This window comes from Opisthocomus hoazin, chromosome 30 (assembly GCF_030867145.1).
Source record: "Opisthocomus hoazin isolate bOpiHoa1 chromosome 30, bOpiHoa1.hap1, whole genome shotgun sequence".
In the NCBI taxonomy this organism is placed as follows: Eukaryota; Metazoa; Chordata; class Aves; order Opisthocomiformes; family Opisthocomidae; genus Opisthocomus; species Opisthocomus hoazin.
In genome coordinates, this window is record NC_134443.1 from 2451834 (window position 1) to 2477923 (window position 26090).

A 26090-nucleotide genomic window follows, 5' to 3' on the forward strand; every position below is an offset into this window, starting at 1 on the left:
CAACCGAAGTCTTCCAACCAACCTGCCGCAACGATGCGGCCCACGGCAGCGGCATCTCGCCGCGAGCTCGGCCGTCCTCCTCCCGGCCCTCGGGGCTGCCTCCCTCCGCAGCGCAGGCTCAGCCTCCCGGTCTCGCCACCAAGGACGACCTGCTGGAGAGCAGCTCTGCAGAGAGGGACTGGGTGTCCTGGGGGACGACAGGGTGACCATGAGCCAGCAGCGTGCCCTGGGTGCCAAGAAGGCCGATGGGGTCCTGGGGTGCATGAGGAGGAGTGTGGGCAGCAGGGCGAGGGAGGTTCTCCTCCCCCTCTGCTCTGCCCTGGGGAGGCCCCATCTGCAGTGCTGGGTCCAGTGCTGGGCTCCCCAGTTCAAGAAAGATGAGGAGCTACTGGAGAGAGTCCAGCAGAGGGCTACGAGGATGAGGAGGGGACTGGAGCATCTCTCCTACGAGGAGAGGCTGAGGGAGCTGGGCTTGTTCAGCCTGGAGAAGAGAAGGCTGAGAGGGGACCTCAGAAATGCTGATCAATATCTGCAGGGGGGGGGTCAGGAGGACAGGGCCAGGCTCTTTCCACTGGTGCCCAGCGACAGGACAAGGGGCAACGGGCACAAACTGGAGCAGAGGAAGCTCCAGCTGAACCCGAGGAAGAACTTCTTCCCTCTGAGGGTGCCGGAGCCCTGGCCCAGGCTGCCCAGGGAGGCTGTGGAGTCTCCTTCTCTGGAGATATTCCAGCCCCCCTGGCCGCGGTGCTGTGCAGCCTGCTCTGGGTGACCTTGCTTGGGCAGGGGGTTGGGCTGGGTGACCCACAGAGGGCCCTGCCAACCTCGACCATGCTGGGATTCTGTGACAGCAGAGGGGCTGAAGGCATGGCAGCAGCGGTCCTCCGCCGGGGGAGCGGTCCGGCAGAGCCCAGCACCCAACTTCTGCGCAGGCTTCACCCGCCTCGTGAAGCGAGGTGGATCCAGACGCGAGCTCGTCTCTCCTGCTGAGGGAACCAGTCCAGCCAATGAGTTATGGGCAGAAATATTTGCAGGTCAGATGCCAGGCGGGTAAGACGGAGGGGGGTACGTGTAAGCACGTGCCTCCGCTCACGCACGGGCTGAGCCCAGGCTGACAAGCTCCCCGAAACGCGGGTGATGCATTACCATGGCACCCACTTCTTTGGCTGCCCGCTCCCAGACGCGGGGTGTTTACGCCCCAAGCACGAGGAATCCCTTTGCCATTTCTTGGACGCCGCTCCCGCAGCGAAGCCAGCACGCTCGTCTCTTCAGTCAGCAGCTTCTAACAGCCCACCTACAGATGTTTACTAAGCCCCAGTCTGCAGGGCGAAGCGGGAGGGCTCTTGCCAACACGCTGGAGGACTTCTGCGGGCGTCCTTGGAGCCGTGTCCCTGACCCCAGGCAGAAAGCCCGACCTCAGAGCCAAGGCAAAGCCATCAAACCCAGGGGTTTCTTCTCAGTTTTTCCTGATTTTATTTTTTTAATAGCCTTGGGCAAGGCACCGCTGACTGTGTGCAACGAGAAAAAGCACTCTGTGTCTCCAAAATATCAGGCAAGGCTTCACCCATTCAGGTTTGTAACCAAGAACGCTAAGGTGGTGGCAAGGGCCAAGCTTTCAGCTCCACCAAGACCTTTTCAGACAACTCTGAGCAGGCTAAAAGCTCTCCGAGAGGGTGTCGTGACGATTTACAGCCACTTTCAAGCACGCTTCCTCCGCCACGGTGGTGTAAAGGGATCGCTGGGTAGCGGGAGAGGAGCATCTGAACATTTATTGGTCTATAAAGCATTTGCTTAATCCCCTAAGGGACAGCACACACTAAATTAATAACAGGAGTCACCGCAGATCACAGCACCCGCTCAAAACCCCGCTTCGAATCCAGCCTGGAGTATTTTATACACGCAGCGCAGCCCTTTATGAAAGATCAACACCCGTTTGTAGCCAACCCACGCACACAACGCGGCCTCGCTTCACCCTGCAACAGGCACTTTCTAAAAATCAATCACTTCACCCTCCCGCTGTCTCCGCCCGCCAGGACGCGTCCCCAGCACACGGCTGGAAAGGCAGAGGCACCCCCAGGCCCCCCACCCCTCGCCGGCGCCGCAGCACGGCGACCCAACCCCCCCCGGCCCCGCGCGGGTGCAGGGCACCGGGCTCGGTTCGCATCAGACATGGCGGCTTCGCCACCGGCCACGCTGCCGTAACGGGATCGCTTGGATCAAGTTTTCATTTCCAAAACATGAGAATATTCCTTACAGGTGCACGTGAGCAGGAGAGGGCTGAAATTTGACACGAGAGAACGCACGCTGCGGCCAGAGGAACGGCTTTCCAGGTGCGACCGCCGCCAAGCAGAGGTGCGCGGGCTCCCGAGGTCGTGCCGGGTGTCCTCCTGCCCCCACCCCGCGTAAGCTGTCCCGGCAACGTTTCCCCTGCCAGCACAGAGGTCCCATTCATTCCCCAGCTAAACGTCACCCGCAGATCACCCAGCAACTGTTCAGGAGGAAAACGGCGCGCTGGAAAGCAAACCCCGCGCTCGCGGGGCGGCTCCTCTGCAGCGAAACGCAAAGCCAGCGGGTGAGCTCGCCTGCGAGGAAGCAGCACACGGAACGCATCATCGACCTAGATCGCGTGCGATCGCTTCTCGTATTTGTCGGCGGCGACGAGCCACCGCGCGCGTCACGCGGGGATTTCTTCCCCCTCCTTCTCTCGGCAAGGCTGGCGGGCGGCGCAGGGACGCTCGGGGGGTGAGATAATGCCGCTCCTGTTCGAGTGTCACCAGCAGTAACGGCACCCGCGATCCACTTACATCCAGTGTCTGCGGGCAAAGCCAAGCAGAGTCTTACTCAGCTCTTGCACCACGTTGTAAAAAGGGGTGAAATGACACCCAGCAGATACGCGGCCTCGCTTCTCCGCAGCCTCAGGCTCCTTCCCGTCGGCGCAACTGGCACCGCCGCATTAGCACCAAAACCAGCACTCACCAGCCTGCTCCAGTGCCACCAGCATCGACTGCTCGATGAGGTCTCGCTCGATGAAGCTGCGGAAGTCCTCGGTGTACACGGTGAGGTCAGGCAGCTGGAAGGTGCAGATGGGCATCTCCAGCAGATGCTCGCTGCTGCCGTTGCTGGAGACGTGGGACCGGGCCAGGGAGACGATGGTCGAGCTGGCGTGGGAAATGCCTCGCGACAGGCGCTTTTCTGAGGACAAAAGAGAGATGAGAACGCACCCGAACGGCGCGGAAGCAGCAAACCTCGCAGAAGCAATTATTAAATCGCTGCCTTCAGCGAGTATTTTTTGGTTGCAAGTGGCCGGATGCTCCGGCATATAAATATTTCAGGCAGCAGAAGGAAGATTGAATTGATCCATCTCATTTTTGTGACACTGACCTTGCACAATGTCATCCTGCCGCTGGAGCGGCGGGCGCCCGGGCCGGGCTGCCTCCTTCTCCGGGGGTTTGTAGCTGCGTCCTTCGTTGAAGGAATGGGGGAGGTTGCCGGCGTGCACTTGCCTCAGCTGTTCAAAGTCACTCAGGGCTGCGCTCAGATCCCAGTTCTTGCCTGGATGGGAAGGCAGCAACAGCGGTCACCGTCACGCCAGAGAGAGATCGAGTCCGTTCCTAAAGCACTGGAACCCAGTAACCGCGCGGTCCATCCCGAAGCAGGGAGGCTGTCTCGCAGAGACCAGGAGGACAGCAGGGCCAGGGCGACTCGCTCCGCCGGGCGCTGGGCGCCCGTGCAGGACTGGTGCTCTGGAAGGGATGCAGCCATGAACCCGACGTGCCCAGACAGCGTCGGCTCTGCGGCGACAGCTTGGAGGGAGGGCTCACACCTCGTGGGCACAGGGACACGTCCCCAGCTTAGCGGGACTCCTCAGTGCTGACATCCGCAGAGCCCAACCAAAGGGCCAAAGACCTCCGATTTTCACAGCACCATGGAGGGGTCTGGGTGGGGAGGGCCCTTCCGAGCTCACCCAGCCGCGGGCAGGGCCGTCTCCCACCGGCTCGGGCTGCGCAGAGCCCCGGCCAGCCCGGCCTCGCGTGTCTCCGGGGATGGGGCATCTCCCACCTCTCTGAGCAACCCCTGCCAGCGTCCCCCCACCCTCAGCACAACTGATTTCTCCCGTATTTCCAGTCTGAGATCTAATTTTGCCAGATCAGGACTGCTGGCTGTCGAATGAAGCAGGGCAGGGTCACCATAACACCATTCACTGAGCACAGCACAGGGGATGGAAGTCAAATAAACAGAATTTTGCCCTCGGGAAAGGGAAACGGAAGGTCAGGCTGTGTCGCGTCCACCAAGACCCACATCAACCCAACGGCCAGTGGCTTCGGGTCACGCCGAGCGCTCCGTTTCGTAACCCTCCGACCGCCGTGAGGACAACCCATCCCAACGCAGGCACCGCTTCTTCGCCGACGAAGGCGGCAGCCTCCCGCTCTCCGTGCCCCCGCCTCATCGCAGGACAAGGCTCGAGCGAAAACCAGACGCCACAAAGCGCCGTTTTCAAAGCTGGCGATTGGGGATACGACTTTTTCAGTCTCCTTTCATGGTTTAAGAGACAGCCACCCAACTCTCTTCCAGCTGGCACCCAAAGTACAGCAGCAAGCGCGGTGCCGGCCGGGCTGGCGGCAGCCACAAGACTTGTGCCACTGCTGGCCAGATAAATAATTCAGCGACACAGCCTGAACTTCGTGGGGCCGAGTGAATCCTTCCAGCAGCTCCTTTCCCTTTCAACGCTGCCCAGCAAGCTGCGAGAACATCGTACATCTTCACGCGCCGAAGGCTTTCAGCGTGCAATAAATTGACCTGTTAGAGGCCACTGTCTTCCAACGGCGAGAATGCACAGAGACAAAAAAAATGATCTGCCAGATGGCTTACATTCGGGAAAATTGTGATTTTTTTTTATTTTTTATGAACACTCGGGCTCTGAAATTCGCACGTCAGCAGACAGCGCGGCGAGCAAGCCAGCTGTGTACGGAGTAACCCCACCACAGGAAGGGTACGTCAACCGCCAACTGGTCTGCGCGGCAGCTCCCGGACGATAAAAGAAGCCATCACGTCCAATTCCCCAAAGGAAACGCGCTTCTCAAGCATTTAACTTCTTTTGACAGATGCAGTCTGCAGCATTTAACGCTTGACTCCAAATGGAAAGCTGTTTTAAGGCTTACCTTTTGAGTCAGGGGATTGGGGGTTTTGCCTTTTTTTTTTTAATGAAATAACGAATCAGTCTCAAGGAACGAGACCGACCCAGCAGGTTCCAGTTCAGCTTCGCCGCCTGCCTTCACGCCTCGGCGGCGGGAGGACCCGCTGGCGGCACTGCCCCACCGCAGCTGCATTTCCCGACCGGCTTCACCGCGTCGGAAACCGGGAACACCCCAAACCGGGGAAACCCCACGCGGAACGCCGGCAGCGAACGGACCCCAAATCCCTGTACAACGGGACGGCCCCGCCACCTGCCAGCACTGGGAGAGGGGGTGCGATGGCCTCGGCTCTGCGGTGCCTGCTCGCAGCCACGAGAGAGGCCGCTCGAGGGGTTCAGGGCAACTTCTGCCAGAGGAGGTTTTGCTGGTGCTCGGACGATGAACGGGAGGTTCCTTTCCCCGGCAGAAAAGCCGGTGGCCCCGGGGACACCCCGAGCCCGAAGGTCAGCCACGGAGGGACCTGCAGCCCAACGCCTCACTGCCAGAACATGGGACGATTCCAAAGCGCAGCACCGAGACGATTTTCCCAATTAAGACATCCCCTTCACAGAATCCCAGCATGGGGCGGTTGGGGGGCCCTCTGGGGATCCCCCAGCCCAACCCCCTGCCCAAGCAGGGTCACCCAGAGCAGGCTGCACAGCACTGCGGCCAGGGGGGCTGGAATATCTCCAGAGAAGGAGACTCCACAGCCTCCCTGGGCAGCCTGGGCCAGGGCTCCGGCACCCTCAGAGGGAAGAAGTTCTTCCTCGGCTTCAGCTGGAGCTTCCTCTGCTCCAGTTTGTGCCCGTTGCCCCTTGTCCTGTCACTGGGCACCACTGGAAAGAGCCTGGCCCCGTCCTCCTGACCCCCCCCTGCAGATATTTAGAGGCATTTCTAAGGTCCCCTCTCAGCCTTCTCTTCTCCAGGCTGAACAAGCCCAGCTCCCTCAGCCTCTCCTCGTAGGGGAGATGCTCCAGTCCCCTCCTCATCCTCGTAGCCCTTGCCCCCGTGGCTTTGTACCCCGCGAGCCCTCGCTGCCGAGGTGACGGGTTTCCAGCGGGGCTGGAGAGCAGAGGGACGGAGGGGACCGTCATCCAGGAGACCCGCCACTGCCGCCAGACAGGGACTTCACTCGACGCGTGCACCAAACTCAACGCTCAGACAGAAAACACGACTTCAGTCGCTCCTATTGCCCTCACACTTCACGTCTGAATAATTCACTTTATGCATCTGTTTTAGCTGACTGCCTTCACTACTGCCCACCCAAAACAGAAAAATCTCGGTGTCTTCCCCGACTTCCACGCCCCAGGAGCCGCCAGCCCCGCCGACGCTGCAGGAGGGAGCAGCACCGCCTCGGCAGCACCTCGTCAGAGCGAGTTAAAACTACGCTGTCAAAATAAACCCGCCCATGCGCCGAGCGGGAGACGGAGAGGTTGAAGGAATATCTGCTTTAACCTTTCTCATGGCAAGCCTAAATGTATCCTCTAAAAGATAATATTAGAAATCCTGATGTGAAACAAAGCAACCTAAACCCAGAAACCAGAAGACAAACACACCACAAACCCCACAGCCCGCCAGACTTCCGCCGAGACGACGCTCAGCCGCAGAAATGCAAGGCTGAGCCCCGAACCCGGCGCAGCCAGCGGGAGTTCTGACGAGGAGCAAGCTACGCCTCGCTGCTGCGAGCGCCGCGCGGAGCCCGGGCCAAGGAGGGGGAGCAAACCCTCTGCTCTGCCCTGGGGAGGCCCCATCTGCAGTGCTGGGTCCAGTGCTGGGCTCCCCAGTTCAAGAAAGACGAGGAGCTACTGGAGAGAGTCCAGCAGAGGGCTGCGAGGATGAGGAGGGGACTGGAGCATCTCTGCTACGAGGAGAGGCTGAGGGAGCTGGGCTTGTTCAGCCTGGAGAAGAGAAGGCTGCGAGGGGACCTTAGAAATGCCTCTAAATATCTGCAGGGGGGAGGTCAGGAGGACGGGGCCAGGCTCTGTCCAGTGGTGCCCAGCGACAGGACAAGGGGCAACGGGCACAAACTGGAGCAGAGGAAGCTCCAGCTGAACATGAGGAAGAACTTCTTCTCTCTAAGGGTGCCGGAGCCCTGGCCCAGGCTGCCCAGGGAGGCTGTGGAGTCTCCTTCTCTGGAGATATTCCAGCCCCCCTGGCCGCGGTGCTGTGCCCCCTGCTCTGGGTGACCCTGCTTGGGCAGGGGGTTGGGCTGGGTGACCCACAGAGGGCCCTGCCAGCTCCTGCCATGCTGGGATTCTGTGACTTCCCCTCCCCCATCTCACGGAGTTTTTGAGACTGCCAGTATTCCACTGTGTTTTGGGGCAAATACACGTGCTCCTTTACGCACGCCGAGCGCTGGAAAGCTGCCGACGCGGCGCGCTCTCGAGGGCTGTCCTCCTGTTTAAAAGCAAACCGGCCGAACGCCGATGACGCCCGCATTCACTCCCCGAGCACCTCAGCGCTCTCCATCACCTTCAGCCAACTGATCCTGTTCCACTGGAGTCTCCTGTGCTGGTGTAAACGGGGCTCTGAGGGGATGCTCTGCCAGGAGAGGTCACCGGCACCGACAACACGGCAATTTATATCGGCATAACCCAACCACCTTCACCAGCAGAACGAGATATACCAGTAACCGCACGGTTCTGCCTACGTAATTACCCCTCTATGGCTTTCCAAACACAGGCAGCCTTCATCTCGTGCTGCTCCTTCAACCCCTTTGACGACATCGCTGCTAGAAAGAAAAAAATTCCTCCAGTTCCGGTGCTCGTGGCGAACACCACAGGCGAACGGAGAGGACGAGGGAAGGGAAACCGCGCTCCCGGCTGACGCGGTCTCCTTCCCAGCGTTTGAAATTCATCACCCGACGGATGCATAACGAGAAACCAAGGCAGAAGTTCACCAGCCGCGACGCCGAGGGCACAATTTTCATATCTCCGGCATCGCACTCGCCAACCGCCAGCCCTCGGGGTCCGGCCGGCAGCTCCCTGCTCCTAGCACAACCCCTTTTTTCCCACCAGCTCCCCGCCTGGCTCTTCCCTTCTTTTATTCCCACTTTTATTTACCTTCGAGCAGGTCTCTGGCCAGTCCCGGCTCTGCCCCCGTCGAGCGAACAAAATCCGACAGGACGATGTCCATAGCCGAGGCCGTGCGCTCATGGATTCCTCCCGGCAGCTGGGGTCGGGGCGCCCGGATCAGCACCTCGGCGTCAATCTACGAACGAGACCAACAGCACACGCGGCTCGCGTTACGAAGAATAAAATAATTAGCTTGGCCAGGCAGCCTCCGGGCTGGCCGGGAACCAGCCGGCGGCAGGTGCCGAGGGGGGAAAATAAACCTCCCCCCCAGTATTAATTGTGCTTTGGGGCTGCTGTTTAACTAATTGCTAATTGCTGGAAGAACACACAAGCGCTACTGCTTTCCTGCCCACGCGCAGGGGCTGCAGCGACGGGCGCACCCAGGGCTCAGCCAAGTCAGCAAAAAACCCAATTCCCATTCCAAAGGCAGCGGAGTTTTTCTTTCCAAGATGGTGGACAAGGAGCAAGGAGAATGAACAGGTTCGTCCGGCAGCAGCGAGCGAGCGGGAAGCTTCCCCGCTGCGTCCGCGGGGAGCTCAGCACCGCTGCCCTCCCCGGGACGCGCAGCCCTCCGCCAGCACCAGGGAAAGGGAAGCAAGGCCAAAACGCTGGCGGTAGCTGTTGCCTACGCAAAACAAAACCAAAAAGGCCCTTTCAGGCAATAAAATACAAAACAATTCCTCTTCTTGCAGAAAAAATACCTGCAGCCGCCCGGGGCTCCTTCCCGGCAGGGCGCAGAGCGCGGGAACGCGAAGCCGCAGCCGGCGCCGCGGTCCCGCCAGGCGCGTGCTCTCGCCGCGCGATCCCAGCCCCGGTTTTCCGCATTCCTCGAGGCAGCGAGGCAGAGCGGCGCGCGCCCACGGGAGCCGGGCAGAGCGCTCCGCGGGCCTCCCTCGCTGCCGAAGGGTCGCGAGAAAAACTCCACTGTCAGGGAAGAGCAACTGCTGGGGAAACCCCTCACCCTGAGCTCAGACTGGGGCGTGGAGCGGAGGGGAGAGGACCTGCAAGGCTGGAGAGGGAGGTGTTGCCCCATTCGGAGCGGGAGAGGAAATTTCTGTATTACGGGGAAGGTGACCAACCCCACTTGTCTTCCTGGCACCCCAAAAAAGGCTCTTTTTGGGCTTATTCCTGGGCAAAACTCCCCAACGGCACGCAGCTCCCAGACCCCAGGAGCTGCGAGTTAAAAGTCCACGCTTCAATCTGGAACTTCCTGGCTTTGGCGGCTCAATACCAAATTCTTCTTCTCTTCCAGGCTCGCCAGCCCCGCACCTCTTGACCTCACGTGGACAGAGAAGCCCCTCCGTGTTCTGTCCTCGCCGGAGCAGTCTCGGGGCTGTTGTCGGCCGCGGGCGATCCGAAACCCGAGCGTCTCTGGACGGCAAAATTTGGCAGGGGGTTTCTTGCTCTCGCCCCATCAGCAACGGAGGGAATGTCCCTACTTAGGACGCTTGTATCCTCTAACCACCAGCGACAGCGATGGACACAGCAAGGTTTCTAACTGAAAACTCACTGCAGCAAAAGCGAACTTCCTTCTGGTGGGGTCGGCATTCGGAAAAAAATCAGCGCAAGCAGCACAGTGCGGCGTTTGGGGAGGAAAAGAGCGGCAGCACAGCCCACGGCCGCCAACTGACGGCGTCCGCCACCACCCAGCAAACCCCAGCGCTCAGGAGCGTCAGGCAGAGCGCAGCTGGCGCACGCCGGGTCCGGCGCCGAGCCGGGAGAGGGATCCATCGCCGGGGATCGCGCCAAGCAACGTCCTCTCCCTCGGGGTTCGGTTGGTGGTTAGCATTTTCTTTCCCGCGCCAGGGAAACGCTCTCTGCTCCGTCCCAGGTAGGAAGCCCAAGCGCAGAGGGGTCTGCGGCCACCACCCAGCCAGGTACAGGCGCCCCGCGCACGCGGACACCCCTACGAGGGGACGCGGACACCGGACGATGCCAGCACCACTGCCCCGCCGCCGTGTACGATCCGTAAGTGACCTTTCCTGCTAGATCACAGGGAGAAACGTGCTAAAGACGACGCATTTAGGACTAAAACCCAGTCATTTCTACGATCTCTGCAGCAGCGACGGTTATTTGCAGGACACACGGAGGAATTAAGCAAATTAAATGATGAAGAGCTGTGATTTAATCGTCCCGAACAACCCGGCCTCTCCCCTCCAGCCCAGCATCGCCGCTGCACGAACTTCGCCCAGAAAACCTTCCGGGGCGCGTTTCCCTCCGATATTTAACCAGAACGGGCAATAAAAAGGGCAGCAGGACTAAGAAAACCAGTTCCCCGGAAGCATTGGAGGAGCATCCCCAGCGCGGCCGGCGTGGACGCGCAGGCCCCGACGCGAAACGCCTTGCCCGTCGTGTTTTGGATTTTGGGGATGAATTTGTGCCTTTAGCGAACCGCTTCCCCGGGATTTTGTTACACAGCTCTGGTCACACCCGGAACACTGCAGCGAGCCACGTCCCGGGGCTCTTCCGTGACCACCCAGCCCGTTTCTCCGAGCCGCCCGCGAAGCGCTTCCGCACCAGGGCTCACCGAGGAGACGCCGCTTCCCAAATATTCACATTTTAAGCTATTCCAGGGGAGAAAAAACCCCCAAACCATCAAATGTAACGCCCTGCGCACCCAGTTCCAGGCTGTGGGCAACCAGTCGCACTCCGAGTCCTCCTCCCGCTGCGACCCACCGCCCTCGTGCCCCAAACTGCCTTAATTTGCAAAGAGTTTAATTAGAACGATTCAGGTGCAGAAAGGAGCCGCAAACGCAGATCTCCAAGCTCTTCAAGCAACGAAAACCTTGGTTCGAGAGGGGGAAGACGACGTCGCGGAGCGTAACGAGCTCTGACCTCACGGCGAGGCGACGGCTGGCTCGCGCGGACCGGGCTCGGCGAGGCTTCGTTACCGACTCCAAATCAAACCACGCTCTTCAGAGCTTCCGAAGAGCAGGCAGGAACGCTCGGCAGCGACCCTCCCGCCGCGACAAGGCCCCATCAGCTCCTGCCTGTCATGTCTCGGGCGAGGAGCAAGACCTCCTCGCTGCTCCTGGCACCAACACGGCACCGTGGCCCAAACCGCCGCCGCCGCGGGGTAAACGCTCGGCAAACGGCGTTCCGGGGCCGAAGCCATCGCCTCTTACGCGTGACCCCGAAGGCGATCGGCCTGCCCTATCCTGGCAGTATACACACCATATTTTAGCTACGCAAAGCAGCAACTAATTGATGGGGGAGCCGTCACGCTTCCCTCGCTGGGGTTTCCAGAAGATGGACGGGGGGAAAAACACCCCAAAAATAAATCCAACCCAATTTATTCGCCAAATGTAATATTGACCTCGCGCCTCGAGAGCCGGGGATGCCAAGGCAGCTCCGCTCCGTCGATCTGGAGGACTCACAAGGGCACGGACGCTCTGGGTGAAGCGCTGCTCCGCTCGCCGCGGCACGCGTGGTCGTGGGCTTCAGGTCCTTCGCTGGGATCCTGATCTCCCGCGCGGAGCGGCTCAGCTGGTTCCTCCCAGCTCGCTCCCCTCGCTCTGCGACGTCGCTCTCTCCCGGCCTCCTTGGCGCGTCCCCTCCCGCGGCTCAGACCTCGCCGCCCACCCTCCGAGCCGGCGGGAGGTCCAACGCGTCGCCGAAACCCCGCAGATGAGGCCGACCCACCTCGGGGCAGCCCGCGGCCCGCAGCTGCCCTCCACCAGAAGCTGCAGAGCAGGAAATTCCCGGAAGATTTTCACCCCGACCGCTTCTGGCCAAACCTTTTGCAAGCATAAGAGTTTATCGGGGCCTCTTTCGCCGACGGATTTTGCGGGAGCACGCGGCTTCCCAGGCGCTTCAGAGCGGTTTGGTGCAAAACTGGCAAACCCCAGGGGGAACAAAGTCAAACCCAAAGCAAACGGCAGCGCAAGGAGCAAAGTTTAAACCCCAAACAGAACAAGCCAAAGCAGGTAGCAGAGTCCAAAGGGGAAAAGCTCAAGAGAAAACCAACCTTCTCCTGGTGCCGGCAGCAGCGCCGGCGGCTCAGGCAGAGACTTCCACCGAGGACGGAGCGACAGCGGTGTCGATGTCGCCTTTGACTGTGCGTGGCTCCTCGTTCTTGAAACCACACGGTCGCAGGCTGTCGGGAATCCTCCGAGCCCAACGCCTCTTCTGCCGTGATGCAAGCGCTCAGCTACGCGGGCGAGAGACCAGGGACCGGAGCGGGAGCCGTGCCGCTCGCTTCTTCGGCCTCCCGATTCGCAACGCCCGCGTTCGGGGCAGACACCGGCATCTTTCCGCTCCCAGCATCGCGCTTCCCCCTGGAATTTGCCGTCTCACCAGATAAGTGATAAGTTGGGGTTATCACTTATAAGTCCAGCTAAGTTGGGGTTCGGAGGGTTCACCTTTCTCCTTCCAGCACCCGTCCCCCTTCCGCACGCCCCTGATCTCTCGCCACGTGCCGTCAAGACAAGGAATCAGGGGAAGCTCAGTGCAGCTCCCATGGAGCCCACGTTCCCCCCGTTTTCCCCCCTCCTCTAGACACACAAGAGTTTCTCCACCGCTACCAGCAGCCCCCCCAGCACGCCCGCCAGCCCAGCTGCCCCAGAAGCCGCTCGTTTTTAGGGACGCTCATCAATCCAGGAGCCTCTTTCCGCCATCATCCCGACGTTCCCGTCGGACGCGTCATGCCGGCGCGGGGCAGCGTCAGCACCCTCGAACCCCCAGGGACCCACGCCGGCTCGGAGCAGCCCAGCACAACGTTGGGGCGTCGTCAGGAACCTCTCGCCGTGAGCATCCCCCCCCCCCCAGCAATTCCTCGAGCGCCCACGCAGACAGCAACGGCGTCATTAGGACACGCGAAAAAACACCTACCCCATAGCGATGTCACAACGTTCAGTTGGCTGATGCTCGTAAAATGCTATAAAAAGCTTCGTTAAGCCTCGCCCTTCTGAGACACGGGCAGGATTCGCAGGCTCGTTTGGGAGGCGGGGGACCGACGAGCGCTCGGCAGCCAAAATGCGAGCGCAGAAGAGTTTCCAGGTCCCAGCCAGGGCACCGCCGGCCGTTTCGTGGGGAAAACCCCGGCAGCACAGCAAGCGCCTTCGCCGCAGTCGGAGGCGAAGGGCCTGGCCGGTATTTTCAGCCCTCACCTGGAAAGAGTCCAACGCAGGGCTGTGAGGATGAGGAGGGGACTGGAGCATCTCTCCTACGAGGAGAGGCTGAGGGAGCTGGGCTTGTTCAGCCTGGAGAAGAGAAGGCTGAGAGGGGACCTTAGAAATGCTGATCAATATCTGCAGGGGGGGGTCAGGAGGACGGGGCCAGGCTCTTTCCAGTGGTGCCCAGTGACAGGACAAGGGGCAACGGGCACAAACTGGAGCAGAGGAAGCTCCAGCTGAACCCGAGGAAGAACTTCTTCCCTCTGAGGGTGACGGAGCCCTGGCCCAGGCTGCCCAGGGAGGCTGTGGAGTCTCCTTCTCTGGAGATATTCCAGCCCCCCTGGCCGCGGTGCTGTGCCCCCTGCTCTGGGTGACCCTGCTTGGGCAGGGGGTTGGGCTGGGTGACCCACAGAGGTCCCTGCCAACCCCGACCATGCTGGGATTCTATGAAAAGGGCACAAGCCTCAGCTCTAAGCAATCACACCCTCGTTACACGCAGGGCCGGATTCCCACACGACCGTCTGCTGGCTCCGGGACCGAGCTCCCTCCACCGCGCGCCTCCTCTGCGGGGTCTCCGAGCCTCCGAACGCGACTCCTGACCCGACCGGGCCAGGCGGGACGGTGCGGATCCACTGCTGCCCGCAGCCGCTCCTCCGCGCGAAGGCGGGGTTTTACGAGGCAAGGACCGCTCCGCAGCCCCGCAGATGCGCTGGGTGCGTCGGTAAGGGTGCCGGCGCGCCGGCGGGAGCTCCTTCTGCCCCGACACCGGCGGCTGTCGCTGCTCCCGGCGCCCGTCGGCCTCCGCAAGCGGTCACCATCCCCTGCGTCGGTCGTGGGGCTGGCGGCACGAGCAGCCCCGCTCGTCTGTGGGGAGAGCGACTCGGGCTGCTAATTAACGTGAGTTAAACAGCCGTGGGTGCCGTCACCCGAAGGGAGGGCTCGTGCCAACCGCTCTCTGGGGAGGTCGGCAGGAATCCGGCACCGGGGCAAAGCCTCGCGCCGGCTGAACTTCCACCGCGGCCGGCACGGGGCGAGCAGCCAGCGCGGCCGCTCCTCCGCACGGAGAAGCTCCGAAATAAGCCTGGCTTTAAATCCGACAGAGTCAGTCACTCGCGTCTCCGCAGGCACGGCCAGCGGCGTCTTCGTTGGGTTTTAACCGCTCCTCTCCCCTCGGTCTTCAAAGCTTCACATCGGCTCGAGGGAACTCGCGGCACGCTGCCTTGCCGGCTGCCCCGATCTGCAACAACGCAGGCTCAAAACAAAGCTAAAAGGTTATTAACAAATTACTCCCCGCCTCCAGACGTTTCTAAAATGTAAAAGCCACGGGGTGTTGCTTAAATCAACCCGAGCAAGAAGAGGACAGGAACGGCCGACGAGTTCCCAGCCCCTCTCCCGCGACGCGTGGGGATCCCGGGAGGGAGCAGCCTGGTGCCCGCCAGACCCGGAGGTGTTTCCCACATTATTTCAGGCTGATTCACTGGGGTTTTTATATTCTTGCCCCGTCCAGAAGGGATGGCTGAGCTCACTGCTGCTGGAAATGCTTCACCCAGCCCTGCTGCCGTGCCTGAACACGCCGTCGCGCCTGCGGAGCGCGGTCCTCTGCGAGCCGTGGAAGGAGAGCGCCAGCGGCAAACGCCGGAGACGACCCCCGAGGAGAAAAACCCCGCAAACAACCCGAGGTTGGGCACCGGCCTCGCCACCGGCCGACCCTCCCGGGGACGCAGCCAGCTCTGCGCCCACGCCTGGCACCGCCCCGGCCGCTTTGTCAGTTTTCCGCAGCGACGGGAGGAAAGCAGAGAAAACGCAGATTTACAGCTCCGCGCCCATGGTCAGAGCCTTCGGGGCTACGAAGATTTGGGAGCCTTCATCACTCTGCTTCCTCCTACAGCAAGGCTGCCCTGGTTTCTGAAAGCCGACCTCATCCCAGCCAGCAACGCAGCGCGAGATCCTCAGCTCTGGCACAAGAGCAGGTCGAACAGAAAAGGAAACGAAACTTGGAATTTATGTATTTCTTTTTGTTTTCAGCCGGTCTCGAAGAAGCTGCCTGGCCCCAGCTCGTGGCGGGGATGGGCAGCCAAGCCCGGGCCGCTGGCCAGGACCGCGCTCGCGGAGGTGCCTTCACCGGCTCTTGCTCTCAGACGAAAACGAAAGCCAGGAGCCGGCGGCCGCGTCCAGCCCCGGGGCATCCGCTTCCTGCTCGCTCCGGGCAGCGGGATGCAGCAACCAGAACTATATTAGGAAACTTCACCGTTTCAGCCCAAGAAAAACGTTTCCTTTTGCGTCAGAAGCCCACGTGCAACCTCTCTCCTTCCTAAGCTCGAGCTTTCAAGTCAACATCACACGCCACCAGCAACCCAAGAGGACTTTCATCTTCCCCTGCGTTTACGCACTCCCTCTGCGCCGCGTGCGTTCTGATTTTACACCGAGTTTGGGCTGGGCAGGTGCGTTTCCCAGCTGAGTTACTAAAAAAATCTCTTAAGATCTGGGCACACCAGCAGCCTCTGAGCCCATGCACGATCGCTAACGAGGAGCACGATGAAGCGATGGCGGCGCAGGGGGAATTGGACGAGACCGTCCCTGGGGTGTTCGCCAGGCAGACGCCAACCAATCCAGCCGATAAAACTCGCGCCGTCGGTGGGTTTAACGCCCGAGGAAACATCGGTAACAGCGTCCTGCAACACCACGCTCCAGATCCTGCCAGCTCTCCGCCCACGGGATTGGACCGCGTTACCCACGGGTGCTCTGCTGCTTCTGCAACGGGTCCAGGGGCTCTTCCCCCCGCGGCGCGCGCCGGGGCCCGAGCACGCAGCGGTGTCTCCAGCGCAGCACCGAGACGACGCTGAGGCGCGAGTCACGGCCAGCTCTGAACCCTAACGAGCGCCATCCTCACACAAAGAGTCGTTCTCGCTGGGTCACCGCGCCCGCGAAAGCCGGGGGTGAGAGCCGCGCATCCCCGAGCGCCGCGAGGACGCCTCTGCCGACGGCTGCCTGCGGGCTTCACCCTCCCGGCGCCGGAACGGCTCGCACGGAGAAAAGCCGGGTTCAGTCAATCTCTGCCCGAGCCTGCAAAGCCCTCGGAACAGAAACGGAGCAAGGTTAAAACACCGAACACCCACCCAAACCCAGAGCGAAGTCGGAAAACGCCACCGGAGCGAAGCGAGCCGCAGCCCCCTCGCGTCCCCCGGCCTCTCCGCGGGACAACGCGACGCCGGAATTCACCCGCCGGGCTCCGGCACGCGCTGACCCGACGCGAAGCCGGAGCGGTGCGGAGCGTCCCGGTGCCCCGTGGCAGTGGTGAAACCGCACGACTGCGATCCCCGCCCCAGCTCCATCCGGCAGATTGGGAGAGACCACGGGAAGAAGTAAGAAGGACGCGAGGTAAAATAATCCACCGAGCCCCAGCTTCACCGCTCGCGTCTTCCAGGGCACAGCGGGGGGAATCGCCAAGCGCACGTAACCACGTCAGCGTTTCTCTGGGAATGAACGCGATCCGCGGGCCGGGAAGGACGGGCGAACGGTTCCAGGATCATCATTTAGAGGGGCTTTAATTTTCACGTTCCACTAAGATTTTGATCACATTGAGAACTTCAGAAAAAGAAAAAAAACAATATATAATAAGAGGGCTAACGTCCAAGCTAAGCGTTAAACACGATGCAGAACTCCAGCCTTCGCTACCTCTTGGTGTTTCCAGGAATATTTCAGGAGCATAAAACTACCTCGTCTCTTCCCCAGTTCCGCCGCGCGGCTTTTTGGCAAGGGCAGGAACCCGAGCCGGGACTCGGCAGCACAACGCCAGCACCCGACCTCGGCCGGGCACCTCCACCTCGCCCCGGCCTCGCGGCGGGAGACAGGACGACCCCACCCCGGCGCTGGACCCTCCGCAGCCCCCGGGCACCTTCCGCTGAGATCTGGAGGTGCCGAAACCCACGCGAGATCTCGTCCTGCCGGAAGCTTCTCGCTCCCGGCCGCCGGTCACCCGCTCTGCTCCGCCAAGCTCCACCAGCGGCGAGACGGGCGAGACTTGGGTGCCACGAGCAGCCCCGCGCCTGCTCCTAACGAGCCTTATCGGAATAGCGACAAGCGAAATCAGCTACTCACGCGGCTCAGCTCCCGACGAGCGAGATCTGAAGGTCCTCCAGGGAGGCTCCTCGCTTCCTGCTCCTTCCCACCACCGCGGGACGCTGCCCTGGCGCCAGCCCGCACCGCTGACCCGGCACCGGCAGGTTACCTAACGTGCGCGAGAACAGCCGAAACACCGAGCCGGGATTAGCGACGCCGCGCTGGACCTGACCTAATACCTTGATTACGGTCGTTAAGCTCCGACTAGGCGCAGCGCGAGACGGCGTACGGACCGCACAGCTCTCGCTCCAGCGAGGGCGAAAAATCAAACCGGCAGCTCGTCACCGAACCCCCGGTGCCAGAGCCCACACAGCGGTTATCCCTGGGGGAAAGGAAGGCGCAAGAAAACCCACGAGCTCGCCGCCTCCTTCGGCCCCGGGAAGGGGCACCGTGGGCGCAGAGAGAACGCCCGTCCCCGCGGCGAGACGAGGAGTGTCCGGTCCCCGCAGCGAGACGAGGAGTGTTCGTCGCGAGGGGCGACGGGCAGCCAGGCATCTGGACGCAGCTCCTCGATGAGCTTCACCCTCCGGGGCGGGCCCGGCCTCGCAGCCTCCCGCAGGGTTTCGGCGGGGCCGGCTGCCTCAGGACCGCACGCCGGCCCCGCGCGCGGAGCCCTCCAGCCGGGCAGAGCTGCGCTGACAAACGCGCTGTTGCTCAAGAGCCGCAGCGCAAGCCAAGCCGCCGTTGGGCAAGAGTCGCAGCGAGAGTTTATAAAAACGGGGCGACTTTCACTTGCTTGACTGTTTTTAAATAAACCCTTTCCGCTGTTTTCCCGAGCTGCAGCCACCCCCTTCCCTCTGCTCTGAACACCACCGTGCAAACTTCAGCACCCCGATTTCTCCACAACCGGGGTGGGAGCAGGCGCCGGCAGCTGCCCAGGAGCGCAGGCTCCCGGCCGTAGCAGAGCCAGGAACAGCCTCCAACACAGACGCAGCAGCTCCCGTCCCTCCGAGGCTCTACCCCCATCATCGTCATCGCTCTCCTCCACCAGTTCCTCCTTCGAGGGGGTTTGTGCTTTCCAGGATAAATTACAAAAGAATTCAGGGCAGAACCAAGGGCTGTGGTGTCCGGCCACAGGCGCAGCTTGCTTCACGGGGCCGCGCCGACGGCAGTGGCAGGAGCAGCAGGCGAAGAGTCTCCTTCTCTGGAGATATTCAAGACCCGCCTGGACAAGGTCCTGTGCAGCCTGCTGTAGGTGACCCTGCTTCAGCAGGAGGGTTGGACTAGATGACCCACAGAGGTCCCTTCCAACCCCTACTATTCTGTGATTCTGTGAAACGACTGCCCGAAGCAGAGCTCCGCGCAGCCGCCCTTCCTCGCGCCGCGGCTCGGCAAAGCCGCCGAAGGGCTCGACGAGCGCGGCAGCACCCGCTGTGCTCCCAGGAACGACAGTCATTACAGAGCGGCTCTCTCCCCGTTTCGGCCAACGCCGAGGCACGTAGCTAAACCCAACGCGGTTTTCTGAGCGGCTGCACTTGAGGAAATCCAGTCGGAGGAAGATGGGGCCAGGCTCTTTCCAGTGGTGCCCAGCGACAGGACAAGGGGCAACGGGCACAAACTGAGGCAGAGGAAGCTCCAGCTGAACCCGAGGAAGAACTTCTTCCCTCTGAGGGTGACGGAGCCCTGGCCCAGGCTGCCCAGGGAGGCTGTGGAGTCTCCTTCTCTGGAGATATTCCAGCCCCCCTGGCCGCGGTGCTGTGCAGCCTGCTCTGGGTGACCCTGCTTGGGCAGGGGGTTGGGCTGGGGGACCCACAGAGGGCCCTGCCAACCCCGAACATTCTGTGATTCTGTGGAGGGAACTTCACCTGCCTAAAGCAGGCTGCTGCTATTTCCAGCCCAAACCCCGGCTTCGCAAGAGAGCCCAGCACTCGCCGGCCTCCCGGGGGGACGCTCGCAGTCGGCACCTCGGAAACCAGGCCACGGCAGATCTCGCCACCCCACCAAGCACCGCTGCTCCCCGCGGTCTCCTGCTCCGGCCCTCCTCCCGCCGGGAAAATCTGATTTTCTGTCAGCAACGAGTTCACAGTTTTGCCAAAGTGCTGCCAGAGCCGAGGCGCTCGCTGGGACACAGCGAGGGAGCGTCGCTCCCAGCACCTCCCCACTGCCCCACGGCGAGCGGCCGCATCCTGCCGCGGCCGCGCAACGGCAGAGCCACGCCAGAAACGCCGCAAACTCTCAGCAGAAAACCAAACCAACCAAAATTAAAGCACTAGAGAGACCCCGGTCCTGACCCTCGCGAGCGTCTGGGCGCACAAGTCCCCTCACCTCGCCGGCCGCCCTCTGTTCTCGCAGGGGTCTGCGCGCCCCGCGCCCACCGCTCGCCTGTCGAAGGGCCGGCTCTGCCAGCCGGCCGCACCGAGTCGCGTGCTCGTAGCCAGCAGCCCGGCCGCTGCCCCTCCCAGCTGCGCCGCACACAACGCCGCGCGCCGCCGCGCCGTCTCCCCTCCGCAAGCTTCTCTTCAGCCAGCAAAAACACACGCTCAAGCAGTGCAACGCCGCTTTTCCCCAAAAAACACCCCAAACGCAGCCGCTCGAGCGGCCGCACAGCGGCTTCGCCGGTGCGCTTTGCGTCGAGAACACCCCTCGCTCTTCTCGCCACGCTGCCATGGGCAGAGAGGAGCGCGGTGCCCGCTCCGCGCAGGTGAAAGCCGCGAAGCCGCAAGCCACCGCGCCGTTTATTTTCCTTTTTCCCCCTACTCTGTCCTGAAGCTGCCCATCCAATGCCTCCAATCAGCACCACAACGTTTCCTTTTCTTTTAAACTCTCTGAAGGAAAAAAGCGCCCAAGACAAATTTGCCGCAACGCTTCACCGCCCCGCCGCGCTCCCCCTGCGACACCGAGCTGCCAGATTCTCGATCGCCGCGCACGGGTTGCAAAGGCCGAGCTCCGTGCAAGGCGCAGCAGCAAGCGGCCCCCAGCCCGAGGGCCCGGCAGTGGCGCGGGAGCGGTCAGGCTTCGCTGAGAGAGCGGAACCACGCAGCGGGGTCCGGAGGAAGAACGCGGACACCGTCAGCGAGCCGATGCGGAGAATTCCATCCGCCAAGTTTGGCTTCCCCGCCTTCACGACTTCAGCTGACGATAACGACTTTATTCGCCCTACAATTCAAGGATGAAAAATCATTTTCCCTGCACGCTGCGAGCGCACCGCCGGCGGCAAACGCCTCGCGGAGCCGATCGTCAGGCAGATGGCACCGCGTGGCGCCCGCCCGTCGCGCAGGCGTCGCGGCAGGGACGAGCCCCCCGTGCCCCGGCGCAGCAGGGAGGCTCCGTCCCGTTACCGCGCTCCCTGCGTCAGCGACTCCCGCGGCGCGGCGTCGGCGCGAGACGTCTCCCTTCGGCACGGGATCGCCAGAGCCGGTGAGTCACCGCCGGCCTCCTCGCCCACAAGGAAAGCGCTCGGAGTCCGCGGCTCGGCAGCCTGCAATTAGCCGGACGAGAAACTCCCTTTCCTCCCGAGATTACGACGACGGCTCCGCGCCGGAGTTGTTTCGAAGCCGGTGTCTCGTCGCGGCACGGTCGCGGCCCTGACGCACGGATCCCCGCACAGACGCCTCGCGCGGCTCAGCGGGCGCGAGGGAGAGAGACAGCGGCGCTTGGCCGGGGCGAGACCCCCGGGACGGGGCCTGGCAGCCACCTCTGCTCCGGCCGCGTCTCCAGGCTGCCAGCGGCAAACCCCGCTTGGCCCAGGCTGTGGAAAAGTACCCAAATCCCCCCGATCTGCCCCCAAAACCAGCGCCGGGGAGCGGGGCCGAACACCCAGCGCCCACCGCCCTGTCTCTGCCAGCCCCGGTGCGGTTTTCGCCCGCTCTGGCTCAGGCCCGGTGGCAAAGCCGGGCTCTACCCCGCTCCCGGGGACTTCGGCCGACCCAAGGCACCGAGACCAGACCCACGACGCCGGGGCCTGCCGCTCCCGCGGGGGGGGGAGGGAGCCCGGCCGCCCCCCTCCCCGGCCCCACCGGCGCCCGGGCCCAGCCACGGGCCTAGGCGGGACCCGCGGCCGCTTGAGGCAGCGCCGTGACCCCGGCGGGACCCGCCGCCGCCCCAGGCCCGGCCCCGCCGAAAACTTTCCCAAAGAGCGAGCCCCGAGCCCGCCGTTACCTGCGCGCGGCTCCATGGCGCTGCGCTGCGCTCCGCTCCGCTCCGCACCGGGCCCGGCCCGGCCGCCGCCGCCTCGGCCGCGCTCCCGGAGGGGCGGGAAGTGACCGCGCTCCGCCGCCGCCGCCGCCGCCCGGAACGCCGCGCCGCCCCCGTTCCCGCCCGGAACGCTTTGACGGGCGCACGCCGCCGCTCCGCCCCGCCCCGCCGGGCCGGGCCCAGCCAATGGCGACGGCGCCTGCGCGGGGGGGGGGGGGGGGGGGCAGGGGAGGGGAGAGCGCCCCCTGCAGACGGGCGGAGGGCTGTGCGTGGGGCCTCGACCTCTGCCTGGGGCCCGAACCCGCATCGTGGGGCCTGCGTGGGGCCTGAACCCACCGGGCTGGGGCTTAAACCCTAGCGTGGGGCCAGTAACCCCCTGCTTGGGGCCAGTAACTCCCAGCATGGGGCCTGAACACCCTGCATGGGGCCTGCATGCGGCCAGTAACCTCCTGCGTGCGGCCCGAACCCACCGGGTTGGGGTTTAAACCCCAGTGTGGGGCCTGAACCCCCTGCGTGGGGCCCGAGACCCTGCGTGGGGCCTGCGTGGGGCCAGTAACCCCCTGCTTGGGGCCAGTAACTCCCAGTGTGGGGCCTGAACCCCTGCGTGGGGCCTGAACCTACCGGGTTGGGGCTTAAACCCCAGCGTGGGGCCTCTAACCCCCTGCGTGGGGCCCAAGACCCTGCGTGGGGTCTGAACCCACTGAGTCGGGGCTTAAACCTCAGTGTGGGGCCTGTAATCCCCATCGTGGGGCCTGATCCCCTGCGTGGGGCCTGAACCCCTGCGTGGGGCCTGAACCCACCGGATTGGGGCTTAAACCCCAGTGTGTGGCCTCTAACCCCCTGCGTGGGGCCTGATCCCCTGCGTGGGGCCTGTGTGGGGCCAGTAACCCCCTGCTTGGGGCCCGAACCTACCGGGTTGGGGCTTAAACTCCAGCGTGGGGCCTGAACCCCCTGCGTGGGGCCCAAGACCCTGCGTGGGGCCTGCACCCCCAAATCCTGGAGGCCGAGGGGAAGGTGCCCGGTCCCCCGAGGCTGATTCCCGCTGGGAATTGTTTTCCCGGGTGGGGGAAGGTGAAGCCACCTCTCTCGGCCCCGCGGCGCACAGGGCCGAGTGGGCCGGGCAGCACCGGCTGCCTGGCATTCCCCCTGCCGTGGGTGCCGGCGGCCGCGGGCGAAGCACGCTGGGAATCCGCCCCGGCGCTGCCACTCGGGTTGCTTCCCGGAGCCAGGAGGACGCGTCCTCGCAAAGCCGAACTGGAGATCTCGGTGGTCGGTGCGGGGAGACCCGCGGTGCCGCCAGCTCTGCCACGAGGTGCCGGGATGTGCTGGGAAATCCCGGCAGAGCGCCCACAGGGAACGGCCGGTCGGGTGTTTTTACCGCTCGGTCCATCTCACAGAATCCCAGCATGGGGGGGGCTGGCAGGGCCCTCTGTGGGTCACCCAGCCCAATCCCCTGCCCAAGCAGGGTCACCCAGAGCAGGCTGCACAGCACCGCGTCCAGGCGGGGCTGGAATATCTCCAGAGAAGGAGACTCCACAGCCTCCCTGGGCAGCCTGGGCCAGGGCTCCGTCACCCTCAGAGGGAAGAAGTTCTTCCTCGGGTTCAGCTGGAGCTTCCTCTGCTCCAGTTTGTGCCCGTTGCCCCTTGTCCTGTCGCTGGGCACCACTGGGAAGAGTCTGGCCCCATCCTCCTGACCCCCACCCTGCAGATATTGATCGGCATTTCTAAGGTCCCCTCTCAGCCTTCTCTTCTCCAGGCTGAACAAGCCCAGCTCCCTCAGCCTCTCCTCCTAGGAGAGATGCTCCAGTCCCCTCCTCATCCTCGCAGCCCTGCGCTGGACTCTCTCTGGTAGCTCAGCCCTTTGGCTGCAGAGACGCGTTTCCCTCGAGAAGGGCAGGGACGGGCCCCAGGTCGGTGCGGTGGTGGCAGCCGGGGTGCGGGGGCTGCTCGGGCCGGCGGCGGCCGGTGGCAAACCCCCGGCGCGGGGCCGTCATGCGCAGCGTTCAGCTGATCCCGGCGCTGAATCGCAGGCTTTGTTCTCCGCCAGCAGCCCAGCGTTGTTTATGTCGCAGACAAAAGGATTGTTTATCGTGGCAGGGGCAGAGAAAACTCCAGCAAAGAACGAACGGTCTGTGCCGCGGCGTCCCGGCCTCCCCGGAGGCGTGTTCCCCCCGCCGCCACGCGTGTTCCGAGCAGAGACTTTTCTGAGTGCCTCTGACTTCCAAGCGATCGATAGCGACGGTCGCGCTGCCGGCGTGGGCCCAGGCTTCGTGTCGTCCCCTGCCCGTGCTGCTTGCATCCGCTGCTTCTTTCCAGCTGCCCGGAGCAATGACAGGGGCTCAGCGGCGCAGGCACGGTGTTAAATAGGAGTAAAGTCTTGCCTCTCCCCTGCCAGTTCGAGTTCAAAGCCTTTCCGCAGCTGGGAGCAGGGGTTTTGTCAATGAATTTCCCTCTGAGGAGACGGGCGAGGCCTCCATGCCCACCATCGGTAACGCTGGTGCTGCCCTTCCATCCGAAATCACGCAACGGGCGCAGCGATGGTGACGCTGACGGTGACACCAACGGCCGGCCCCCGCGACACCTCCGCTCCCGGGCTGCCCCACGGCTGCTCGCAGCTCCCCAGCTCCCTCCTGGGCCTGGGTCTCGTCGGCATCAGCTGTTTTAGGAGCTCAGCACAGTTTTGTTTGTGTCCTCAGCATCCCTTCAGCTGAGCGTTCGCAGGACCTTGGGCTCACCGGCTCGGCACGCTGGCTCCCCTTTCACACTGCCGGCCCGAGGAGCTTCTGTCAGCGGGGAGAAGGCGTTTGCGTCGTGTCGGCTGTGCTGCGCTGGGCCTCGATGCAGGAGGATCGATGCAGCCGCAGCAGCAGCTCCTCTTGGCTAATGCAAGCGGCGCTGCAAAGCCCGGGCCGGGCTCTCGTCTCCCCGGGGCCTGAGGGAGAAGCAAACGGATCGTGGAGGTTCAAACTGCTGGCTGCAAGGGCGCTGAGTGCTCGCACAGCCTCCCCACTGCTCCGTTCCTACCTTCCTGTCTCACACGGAAGGGCGAGAGCTCTCTTCTTGCTCCTGTGTTCTCCGCTGCCGAACTCCCTGCCCCTGGCTGGGACCTCTCTGTGCACCCCAAACCGCCCGAGGAGTCTTAAACAGAAAGCACGTGGGCAGCGTCGCGGCTCAGCTCCGCTCTCCTGCGGTCCCCAGGGCTGGTCGCCATCGGCTGCGCCGTGCCGTGTCCTCGAGCGACCGCGCGCAGCTCCGCCGACCGGCGCGCAACCCGCTCGCCTGGGTGCTTTTCACAGAATCACAGAATCACAGAATGGTGGGGGTTGGAAGGGCCCTCTGTGGGTCACCCAGTCCAGCCCCCTGCCCAAGCAGGGTCACCCAGAGCAGGCTGCCCAGCACCGCGTCCCGGTGTTGCTCTTCCAGGCAAGAGACCGTGCGCTCCCGAGCGTCGACCCCGATTTCATCCGGAGCTTTGTGATCCTGTCGCTGCGGCTGGGAGCCGGCGGTGATGGAGCCTTGTCCCGAGACCCCGCGAGACGCCCAGCAGTCGCAGCCGTTCCCGTCCGCGGCGGCTCTGAGAGGCAGAACACGGAGCTGCAGGACGGTTCTCAAAATGCCCCTTGGTGGGAAGGGGCCTGCCTGCAAAGCGCAGGAGCAGGGGAAGGGCTGTCTGGAGGAGAGGACAGGCGGCAGGCCTGGGTCTGACGAGACGCCTCGCGATGCGGCCGCGGGGCGACCAGCTGAGCTGCAAACGCCCGCCCAGCCATCGGGGCTGGCGTTACTGCGGGGTTGTCACAGCGGTGCCGTTCGCAGCGGCGCTGACCTGGGGCTGTGCCTTAAAACCGCCCGCAGCACCGTCCTCCGTCCTCGGCGAGGAGGCAGCACGGCAGAGGAGCGGGCCCTCGGTCTCAGCCCCTTCGCTGGACTCGAAACCAAGGCGGCAGGAGGAGAGCCACACGCTAAGCTCCCCGCGTTCCTCCCCGGCACAGCACGGAGGCAGGGAGCGACGTGGACGACCGCACGGCGCTGCCTTTGATGGCAGACACCACAGTTCTGTGAACGACCGAATCGTTCGATTCTTGCTGCTCGCTACGGTGCCATCAGCCACTCGGGGACAAATTCTGTCACGACGCAAGCAGGGACGGCTCCACTGAGCTCCGCGGAGCCTCACCCACCTACATCAGCTCCTGAGTTTGTTATTGGATGGGATTTCATTTGATTTTTTTTTTCCATTCGGATGAAAGCTTTCTCCGAATGTCCAGCTGGAAATCTCGCAGCAGCTCCTGCACAACTCGCTCCTCAGACGCCGGACAAATAGCAGTGCTCTGCACTTCGGAAGACCCTTTCGTCTGAGGATTTCAGGGGACTTCGCGTATGGGAATGCATTAACCCTTCCAGCAGCCCCCAGTTTTGCTCCAGTCCCTTTACAAAGGCGGGAGGCAGCCCTCCCTTCCGGAAGGTTCACGGGCTCGTTTGTGTCC

At 63.2% G+C, this 26090-nt stretch overlaps 1 protein-coding gene across 4 annotated transcripts in view; it reads right to left on the reverse strand.

Annotated features, from left to right (window-relative positions):
• OTUD7B (OTU deubiquitinase 7B) overlaps window positions 1-21668 on the reverse strand; it is a 34254-nt gene extending 12586 nt beyond the window's left edge. The window contains exons 1-5 of one of the 4 annotated variants that reach the window (XM_075445307.1): window positions 12210-12733; window positions 11559-12076; window positions 8231-8378; window positions 3379-3549; window positions 2974-3189 (exon numbers count right to left, since the gene is read on the reverse strand). In XM_075445307.1, the coding sequence (XP_075301422.1) occupies window positions 2974-3189; window positions 3379-3549; window positions 8231-8303 (460 nt within the window). In that variant the 5' untranslated portion in view covers window positions 8304-8378; window positions 11559-12076; window positions 12210-12733. The other 3 variants (XM_075445306.1, XM_075445309.1, XM_075445308.1) reach the window with 3 other exon arrangements.
• Window positions 21669-26090: the final 4422 nt, after the last annotated feature.